We start from the raw sequence: 10909 nt of genomic DNA, 5'->3' as shown, positions 1-10909 counted from the left end.
AATATCAAATTATTAAAATAACGACAAAACAAATAATAATAATTTTTAAAATAAATTATAAACGTTTTAATTATTTTTTTTAGGACTAAATGACAAAATTTACTGTACATGGTAATAATATTTTCAATAATTCAATAAATTGAATGTGAGAAATTATTTTTAAGCTTAAAAATAATTAATAACCATTTAAAATATAAAATGAAATATATATAAATATATATTTAGCCTTGATTGATATCGATGATTCTGTTTGTGGTTTATGCATTATATAAAAAAGCTTTCAAGCTTTAGTGTGAATTTAATTAATTTCATAATTTTTATTTCATGAGAAAAATTGAATTTTTGTCAACTTCTTTTCAATGGAGATCTGATAGTTGATAATGTAAGAAGAGCAAAACTTATTATAAAGTACCAACTCGGAGGAATCGAACAAAGTAGTCTGTATCTTTTTTCTAAAAAAATAAAATAATAATAATGATATAATACAAGAATTTTCCAAAAAAAAAAAAAAATTGTAATCTTTTCGAAAAAGAGTAAAGTAATACCTGTCATGAATGTTTTTTTCTTAGGAATTGCCCATCCCATACTTCTTTTAACTGCCATTAACCATTTTTCATGTCTTGAATTTCTTTCTGAAAATGATTAAAATTTATTTTAAAAATTTAATTTGATTTTGGGGGAAAAAAAAAAATTTGAAAGACATCCAACCTTCTTCTGTGGTAGCGGGTGAAAATGTAACAAAATTAATTTTTGAAAAATTTTCCTTTTCTTCATTATCATCAAATTTCCAAATTTCTATACCTTCCGCTTGAGCAGCAGCCACAGCTACACCCAAAGCAGATGAATTTGTAATTTTTGGACAAACTACGAGACAAAAAAATTTTTTAATTATTAATTTTTCTTTTGTAAATTGAAAATTTCCTAATGTAAATTCACTCACCTACAGGAATACCAGTTAAATCAGCTTGAAGTTGCATTAATAAATTATTTTTAGTCAATATACCATCTGCTCGAAGATAAGTCGGAGAGTAACCGCAATCTTTTGCCATGGCTTCCAAAACATCTCTTGTTTGAAAGCAAACAGCTTCTAATGTGGCACGAATAATGTGTCCCTTTGTTGTAAAATGTGTTAATCCACACAATATTCTAAATGAAAATTATTTTTTTTTTTTTTTTTAATGGTTGTAATTAATAAAAGGAAAATTACCATTATTATTTTTATTTACCCTCTCGCATCTTTTCTCCAGTAGGGAGCGAAAAGTCCTTTAAAAGCTGGTACAAAATAAACATCTCCAGTTGTCATAACTTCTTCTGCTAATGTTTCAGTTTCTTCATAATTTTTCAACAAGTTTAATTTATCTCTCAGCCATTTAATAGCTGTTCCAGCAACTGCAACAGATCCTTCAAGAGCATACACAGGTGGACTGGATTTTCCCATTTTATATGCCACGGTCGTTACCAAACCGTGATTAGAATTAACTCTCTGAAAAGAGAATAAAATCAATAACAGTATTTTAGATTTTTTTTTTAAAATATAAAAACACTTTTAAATTCATTCCTTACTTGAAAACCAGTATTGCATAATAAGAAACAACCACTCCGATAAGTATTTTTTGTCATTCCTCTTTTTAAACAATTCAAACCAACAAGAGCAGCTTGTTGATTACCTAAAATCTAATATAAATTTCTAATTCATTACAGAAAAACATTTAATCTGAAAACAAATTCTGATGTAAAACCTAAATTGCCTTCATTAAAACTTACCCCTGATACAGGAATACCTTCGAGTAGTTTTTCTTTTATGTACCCATAAATTTCGGATGAACTTCGAATATCAGGGAGCATTCTACTTGGAATTTTAAAGTATCTATAAAATTAAAAAGAAAAAAAAACTCAAACAATATAAATTTTAATCCAAAAATTAACTTTCCATTATAATTAATAATAAGTATGAGTACTTAAGCAAAATTGGATCCCAATTAAGCGTATCCAAATTCATTAACATTGTACGAGATGCATTTGTTACATCCGTGGCATGAATTCCACCGACAGGTCCTCCAGTTAAATTCTGAGAATGTAAATTTAAATGAATGAAATTTAATTTTAATTACTGGAAAAAATATAAAAATTATATTTTTTACCCATAGCAACCAAGTATCGATTGTTCCAAACAAGCATTTTTTTTCCTTCACAGCTTTTTTCACAAGTGGTACATTATCAATAAGCCATTGAATTTTAAATGCACTGAAATATGGATTGACTGGAAGACCACATATGGGCTTTAGATAATTCTTGCTATTATCTGGTAATTTTGCCAATACTTGATCAACAATACCATCCGTTCTAATATCGGACCATACTAAAATAAAAAATTTTCAATCAATCAATCGATTGCATATTAAACGAATATGAAAAAATTTTTAATATAAAAAAAATTAACAAACCGATTGCATTATAAATAGGTAAACCGGTTGAACAATCCCATAAAACTGTGGTTTCCCTTTGATTAGTGATACCGATTGTAGCGATATCATCTTTATTAACAAATTTAAGTACTGCTGTTATACATAATTTAACAGCACCTAAAATTTCTAATGGATCTTGTTCAACCCATCCTTCTTTCGGTGTGTATGTTTTTATATCAATTTCATGTGAATTAACTTCTTTTCTTGTCACTGCATCGAATAACTAACAATAAAAAATTATTAATATTTAATTAATTATAAAAACTTTATTTTAAATAAAACTAAAAAAAAAACTTACAATGAATCTCACTGTACTTGTTCCTTCATCTATCACACCAATGTACTTCATATCTATCGATATTTTAAATTACTGTAACCGAAAAAAAATTGTTTTTTTTTTACATGAAATTTATCATTATCAATAGATTTTTATCAAAATTAATTATAGATTTTTATTATAATTAATTAAATTTTAATTTTTTAATGAGTAAACAACAAATATTTTCCTTAATGATGATAATTCAAAAAAAAAATAGAAAACAATAATGTGATGAAATAATGAAGAAATTAAGAAGAAAACATACTTTTTTAAAAAATGAAATCACTCACAAATTGTAAAGAAGAGAAAAACTTTTTATATAAAATCCATGAAAGGGATTATAAATAAAATGAGCCCAAAGTACAAAGATTAATAATTTTTCAAAATATTACCATATCACCATTAAAAAATTTGCAGAACTTGTGAATACATATATACATACATATTTAGTTTGATAACATATTTTTGATAATGAAAAATAAAAAAAATCTCAAACTGTTCATAAAATAATGATTTTTATCATATTATTATTAAATTTTTCCTTTTTTTTTAATTATTTCTCCACTTTTTAAATCGATAACATACTAAAATAAAAATTAATGTAAAATGCCAAAGGAGTTTTTATATTTATTTTTATTCATTTCAAAATTACTACAACATTTTTTCCCTCTCCCTCCTCTCTCCCCTTCCCTTCCCTTCCCTCCCCATTAAAATATCAACCTTGATGATAATATTTATTATTATTAAAATAATTAAATAAGATTTTTTTAATGAGAAAAATTCTAACATCTTCAAAGTAGAAAAATTACATTAAGGTTAAACATACTTACAAATATATTGAGTGTAATTATTTCGTTTTTTTTTTTTTCAATAAATAAATATGATTGCCAGTTAATAAAATCCATGAGTAATAATAATAATAATAATAATAATAATAATTGATAAAGAACATAATTTACTGAATGGATTAATATATATATATATATATATATTTTCACATCGTTCCTTTTTTTAATTTTTTTTTTTTTTACACGTTAATCGAATATTGCAAGACCAGCAGCAGCATCTATGGCAGAAACGTATAATTTTTTTTTTTTTTTTTTGTTATATCCAACTGCCAACTTTATACATTTTGATTAATTAATTAATATATAAATATATTTTTTTCTCGTTTTTTTTTTTTTTATTTTTATTTAAACGAAAAACCGAAACAAATAACTCAAAAAAAGAAACAAACAAATCATTTATATTTTACTTTAAATAATGTAAACATTTTGTTATTATTAATGTTTTCGCGGTAGCAGCCGAATTTTTTTTAAAGGCAAATGTTTGTTCCGTTATAACGAATTCCGTTTATTTAAATTTTTTCCCTTTTTTTTGTCTTAATTTTCTCGTTTTTTTTTATTTCTTAATCATTTTTCAAACGTAAAAAAAAATTATTTTTTCCTTTTTATTCATCACCTAATCTATTAAAATTCTTATCAAATCTCATAAATAAGCAATAATTTTTAATTTCCAATTAACAAAATGGCGGTTATTCAGTATTGATTTCGAATAATAATTTTTTTTTCCTTCTCAATTCCATTTTAATGTTGTATAAATCGATGATAAAAAAAAATTAACACGTGTAATTTGTATTATTTAACACGTGGTGTAATTTTAGCCCATAAATAAATTTTAAATCGCACGATCAAGTTTGAAAAAAAAAAAAAATTAAAATTTTATTAATTACAAAAACATGGTTTTCTAATTTTAACGGACAAACAAATAAATGACGTCATCACAATTAATTCGCCATTAATTATTATTTAATTATATTTACGACAAATTAATCGTTAGAAATTCGTTTGTTTGTTTTATTCATTAGTTATAATTTACAATCGTCTCTTAGAATTAAATCACAAATTTTTTTTTACTGCTAAATATCACTCAGGTATTAGATGACGATTAATAAAAAAAATAAAATTTTAAGGTGCCAAAGCTTCTGGTATTGTCGATCCGCAGGGTCCTTTGAAATGAAAACTGTAACGACAAAAAAAAAATTTCGATAACGAATCAGTTTCGTTTCGATCGATGATATTGATTTGATGATGATCGATAATATTTACTCGAAATCTCCAGTTGCTGGAGTTGATTCAATGTTAAATTCTGCAACGGATACTCCTCGATACGCCACCTGCGGAGCAAACATGGCTGCCGGATAAACGACGGAAGACGTACCGACGACCAAACACAAATCGCATTCGTTGACAGCTTTTTCTATTGGGACAAAAGAAAAAAAGAATAATAATATTATTTCTTGAGGAGCATACATTAATAATAATAATAATAATAATTGACTCACCCGTCAATTCCAAAACTTTCGGATCTAAATTTTCACCGAACCAAACAATGTGCGGTCTCAAAAGTCCTCCGCAATTTTCTTTCTTACATCTTGGCAAAAGCTTTTCCGGTATGTCGGCAGATTCAGCACACGGATCGGGCGCTCTGGAAAAATTTTTTTTAATTAACTCTCCCTAAAAGTTTCCCGGGGGGGGGGTGGGAAGAAATTTTAAGAAATGATTTACGAGTCGCATCGAACCCTTTTCCATCCAAAGCCGAGCACACGGGACTATCGTAATTTTCCCGTATTTCTTTACATTTCAGGCATCTCGTTTTGAAAAGTGATCCGTGAAGTTCTATGACGTCACTAGCCCCTGCCCTCTTATGCAATTCGTCAATGTTTTGCGTTATTATCCATACTTTTTTCCCTTCTTTGGCAAAACGATTTTGACACTCTGCGATCGCTTTATGAGCCTGAAAGTACACAAAAACCAATGAAATTTTAAAATTAATTAACTCCTTCGGTTTGACGGGGGGTGGGGGGAGGTAACAAACAAACAACCGACGATGACTTGAAGAATTTTTAATCAAAGTCCCAAGTCACCGCGGTTAATTAAAAAATCAATCAATTTTTTTTTTTTATTTAAATTTTGACCTTCCGAAAGGGCAAACAAGTGAACAAACAAACAAACAAACAAAACGTTTATGTAAACTTACGTTATTGGGTTCTTTCGTCAAAGCCGTTTCCCTTCTGTGATGATAAAATTCCCAAACGAGTGACGGATTTGCGCGAAAAGCTTCCGGCGTCGCTAAATTTTGCGCCTGATATTTTCTCCAGTAACCTCCGGGTCCACGAAATGTGGGGATGCCAGATTCCGCCGACACTCCCGCTCCCGTCAGTATCAGCAAATTTTTCGAACGTTTGAATACGTCACGAAATGCAGCCATGTTGGAAGATGGTCGTTGAATTGACGTCATCGCCGTGGCAAAAATTGACGTTTTCGATTTGAACAGGGATACCGGAAGTCGATGTGTCCAATATGTTTGCAACAACATAACCTTTACACTACGAAAAACGTTTTTCTTTTTGTTTTCTAAAAATATTTTACTTATCCGAATAATTTATTTACATCAACTGGAAAAATATTTTTAAAAAATTTTTCAATACCTAAAAAACCCGTCACACGCATTTTATTACGAGAAATCTTTTTTCATGTCAAAAAGGTTTGTCAAATCCTCGACGGTAACTTTTTTCTGCACCCACTTTTCTTTTCCCTCGCTACTCACAGCGTCGTTGATTTTTTCCTCTATCGTTCCCTTAATTAAAAATTTATGTACCGTCGTTTTTTTCGTCTGACCGATCCTGTGCACTCTCCCGACGGCTTGCAATTCTTCGGCCGGATTCATGATGGGCTCGACGAGAAAAACGTGATTGGCTTCCGTCAGGTTCAAACCTTTCGATCCCCACGATATGGGGAGTAACAATGCCGTCACTTTCAAATTAGGATCTTTGAATTGTTTCAAATGTATTTGATAATTGTGACCCGGCATACGGCGAAAAGAAATGTTGTTTTGAGTCAGCGCGACTTCCAAAATTTTCAAAACGACTCCCCACGTTGAAAAAATTAAAACTTTGACGTTTTCGTCTTCCCTCTTTAACGACAGCAAACTCCTCACGATTCCGTCGACTTTCGTCGAATGATCCCCGATGACTTTTATTCCGGAATCCTCTTGATTCCCGCTCATATCGATGAAACCCAAATCGCAACTTTTTGTCGTTTCTCGACAAACGGGACACGACAGCGAGGGTTTCGAACTTCTCGTCAACATTATACGAATGCAATCGATGCAAAAGGAATGACCGCACTGGAGAACGCACCATTCGTTTTCCAAAACCGTTTTGCAAACGGGACACGGTTCGGGTTTCGGATTTTCTTTCTGACCCAAATTTTTCAAATACAAAAGAGTTCCATATTTTTTTTTAAATTCGCTTTTCGATTGTTCGAGTTCGCTCGTGAGTTTAAGTCTTTGAGGTTCGACTTCGTGATTTTCGATAATGAAAATCGTTTCAACCTTGTTTTGCTCTTTCAAACTTAAATTCGACGACTTTTTCGGCGGAAGTGGTTCGTCCGGTAGTCTCAATCTCAATCTCAATTTACACATTGATATTTCATCGAACGCTTGAACTTGATGATTGATGCTCATCCAAACGGCTCGGATTTGTTTGAACTCCTTTTTCATGGCTTCCAAAATTTGCACGTGAGTTTTGCCATCGTTCACGCACCAGGTTTCCATATTTTTTTTCGATTTGCTAACGTTTAACAACGCTTTCAAACATTTTTCGGCTTTGTGTGCTCTCCATGATCCTTTCGTCTGTGCTCCGTCTATTGCTTTTTCGTAATTATCTCTCAAAACTTTTCTCGACACGTCAAACAACGAACATTCATAGTCCAATAAAACCGACTCGCAAATGCAAAGCTGACATTTTTTTTTCTCTTTTTTTTTTGCATCTCCAGACGTCGTCGATCTTAAATGACAATCGACGGCACTCCCGACGAGACTTTCGTTAGACATTTCTCTCAGGGTTTCTAAATTTTTCAATGCTTTTTCGCGATTTTCTTTGATTCCCGTCAACCAATTCCTGAGCATGATTTCGACTCCTTTCACGGATGATATTTTGCTGAGGAAAAATTCGACTTGTTTTTTCGTGTCAACTTCATTCGTTATCAATTCCGTTTCGATCTTGTCTTTCAATTCTCTTATCGAACCATCGACCGTCAATATGTGTATAGCTCGATTCCACCAAACTCCAGGGGCGGATTCGAAATTTTTTTCCAGATTAGATATTTTCGATGTCAAACCGTTTAAAATATTTTCATCCGATTTCAAGTCTGCAATGGCGTTTTCCATGTACTTGTCTTCTAATATTTTAGCATGGGATATCAAAGACTCATCTCTTAGCGTGGGTGGTATGCCTTCCGAATGATACTGCAACACTTCAGCCAAATTTGTCAATGTATGAATCCTTTGAAGGGAGTCAACGTGAATTTTTTCTTTGTGTTCTTCGACTATTTGCAAAACTTGCCGGTAGTATTCCACGGCCGTACTCCATTCTTCCAAAATGGTGTGTATTCCAGCCAAACCGTTTAAAGTTGCTATGTGTAATCTCATCGCCTCTTCGCATTCTACTTTTGTTTTGTTAAACAAATACTGCAACAATTCGGAAAGAGTCATGTTACCCGTTTTGCTGAATATTTTGCTTCCTTTCACCGCCATGGGGTGCGAACAAGCTTGCCGGAGGTTAAGCAACGGTGCCAGAAGACTTGTTAGAGTGGTTTTATCCAGCGAATCTATCGTTCGATTCTTTTCCAAGCCTAATCGAAACAATCGTTCGGAAAAATCAGTAGAGCTCACAGAATGTTCTCTCATGTAAAAATTTTGCTCGATGGCTGAAAATTTTAAAAAATGATACTGAACCGTTTGCTCGGGTAAATTTAATTCGGATGCCACATCCTCTTTGGAATTTCTCCAAAAAATTTTACTCAAAACCGAATAAAGCGGAATTTTATTACCGTTGATGAAAGGCTGATATAAAAAATTATGCCATAATGATTTTTCGGTAAACGGCTCTACTTTGAGCCATTCTATCAAGTAATATAATTCGTTAATTGATTTTTGTATCGGAGTACCCGTGACAGACCAACGATTAATGGCAGAGATCAAATTTACCATTTGATTGATTTGAGAATGATCGTTTTCGACCATTTGAGCTTCATCCAAGCACAGACGCCACCATTGTACTTGAGTTAAAGGCGAACTCATTTTTAAAAACCTTTCTTCGTTCCTTAGTTTTCTATCACCTCCGTGTTGGGTAGTGTGATTAAACTCGGACCCCAAAATTGTATACGTTGTGACGACAATATCGTTGGCAGCTAAAACAGAAGGCTGAACGAAACCATCTTTTAAACCGTTATACATGAATACTCCATTGCTTAAAGCATTCGGTTTTACATGCTTATTTATTTCGTCGAACCACTGATGGTAAATGGATGCGGGAGCTATTATTAATGTTGCGCCCGAACACACCAATTTTTGTTTAGGCCAACACGAAGGACAATAATATAAAAATTTTTCATTAAATCCAACGCATTCGCCATGTTGCCATCTTTTACATTCTGGACACTCGACGCAAATTTCTCTTTTTTTCGATGCAAAGTTTCCACATATGCATTTAATTTTATTATTTTCTTTACTTTTTAATTTATTTGCAGGTCCTGCACTGTATTCTGCTAATTTTGATTCGTACCATTCATTCAAAGCTTTTCTCAAAGCTGAACCCCTTGATACATTATTAAGAATTAATTTTTCATGAGCATTTAAACAACCTTCTTTATTTTTTGCTATTATCTCACTATTGTTTTTCACACAGTTATTCGAATTGTGCAACATTTTTTTATGAGTTTCGTTCAAAGCATGTGGAAGCAAATAACTTGTTTCGTTTTCTTTTTCAACATTAAATTTATGATTTAGAATGAGAGAAATGATAGCCACTGTTTTTCCCAAACCCATTTCATCTGCTAAAATTCCACCTTTTGGAAAAGGAAGAAAATTAACCATTTCCAACGTTAATAGACCTGTATATTTATTGTAGTAAATTTTATTGTTGCATTTCGAAGTAAGTGTTTCAATCACAGTTGAAATCCAATTAAAATTCTGAACTTGCAATTCGCAGCTTTCTCGAAAAATCATCCATTCGACAGCCTTTTCTTGATATGGTCTTAATACTGGTATGAGATCATCTTGATTAATATTTTTTTCAGGAACTTTTTCATCTAGTTTTTGATAATTTTGAATTTCTTTGAAAAATTCTTGTATAAAACCTTTTTTACAATTACCGTTTTCTATGAATTCATTTGAAAATGTTTTTGAAAAAAATAAATTTATGAGGGATGTGGCTTTCGATATAGGAGTTTTTTCAGGTGTAATGACAATTTTTACTTTTAAAACTTTTTCCGTTAAAGCTTTTTCATCAATAATCCAGTAAAATTTATGCTGCAATAAATCATCAATGATTAATAAGAGTATATCATCATTCATTTCTAAATTTACAAGTTTAAATGAATTTTTATTGCTGCATGAACTAATTTTAAGAATTATCTTTATAATTTCTTCCGTATCATTTACTAAAAATAGATATTCACAATTGTCCATATCGAAATCGACAAAATTAATTTCATCGAATGAAAATGTCAACTCACCCAATATCACACCACCATTAGGAACAACTTTTAATAATTTTTTTATTTTAAACTTTGTCCTATTTTTAAACTTATTAATTAATATATTTTCACTTAAAGCTTCCTGGAATGTAACTCTTTTTTTTTTAGGAGTACTAAAAGATGCTTCAAATTCAGACGGATAACTTTGGTTAAGTTTTAACGGACAAAAATTTTTTCTTTTCGACATTATTGAATCCAAGTTTTATCAAAATGATTTAAATAATTTAACTAAAACAAACATATTAGTATAGTAATGGAAGTTTAAAGTTAAAAGCATTCCAAAAATGTACAAATAAATTAAATTCAATCATACAACTTGACAATTTTAATTTCAAATTTTACGAAACAATAAATGTTGATTTTTTGTTCACAAAAGGTCTAAATAAAACTATTCACTATTAAATAAAACTCACAATTAAAAACCAACTAAAATAAATTACATTAAAAACTTATTTTTTATTGCCGAATAAAGTTACTATATACAATGTATACATAACATATATTTACATTAGAGTAGTAACTTT

At 30.6% G+C, this 10909-nt stretch overlaps 2 protein-coding genes across 2 annotated transcripts; both read right to left on the bottom strand.

Annotated features, from left to right (window-relative positions):
- Positions 1–345: 345 nt before the first annotated feature.
- Phum_PHUM394540 (glycerol kinase, testis specific, putative) lies at positions 346–2814 on the bottom strand (the record flags this gene model as incomplete). The annotated part of the gene is made up of 11 exons (XM_002428579.1): positions 346–452; positions 546–632; positions 709–864; positions 941–1146; positions 1227–1483; positions 1564–1674; positions 1765–1867; positions 1959–2068; positions 2142–2359; positions 2445–2688; positions 2764–2814. The coding sequence occupies 11 exons, from the start codon at positions 2812–2814 to the stop codon at positions 346–348; spliced, it is 1650 nt and encodes a 549-aa protein (XP_002428624.1).
- A 2074-nt stretch (positions 2815–4888) lies between these two features.
- On the bottom strand, positions 4889–10572 carry Phum_PHUM394530 (snf2 histone linker PHD ring helicase, putative; the record flags this gene model as incomplete). Its single annotated transcript, XM_002428578.1, has 5 exons — positions 4889–5043; positions 5129–5271; positions 5366–5580; positions 5824–6172; positions 6305–10572. 5 exons carry the CDS (start codon positions 10570–10572, stop codon positions 4889–4891), a joined length of 5130 nt encoding a protein of 1709 aa, XP_002428623.1.
- Between the last annotated feature and the right edge of the window lie 337 nt (positions 10573–10909).

Source organism: Pediculus humanus, genomic scaffold, assembly GCF_000006295.1.
Source record: "Pediculus humanus corporis 1103172107888 genomic scaffold, whole genome shotgun sequence".
In the NCBI taxonomy this organism is placed as follows: Eukaryota; Metazoa; Arthropoda; class Insecta; order Psocodea; family Pediculidae; genus Pediculus; species Pediculus humanus.
Note: the sequence above shows the minus strand (reverse complement) of the source record. Positions and strands in the feature narration are given on the sequence as shown.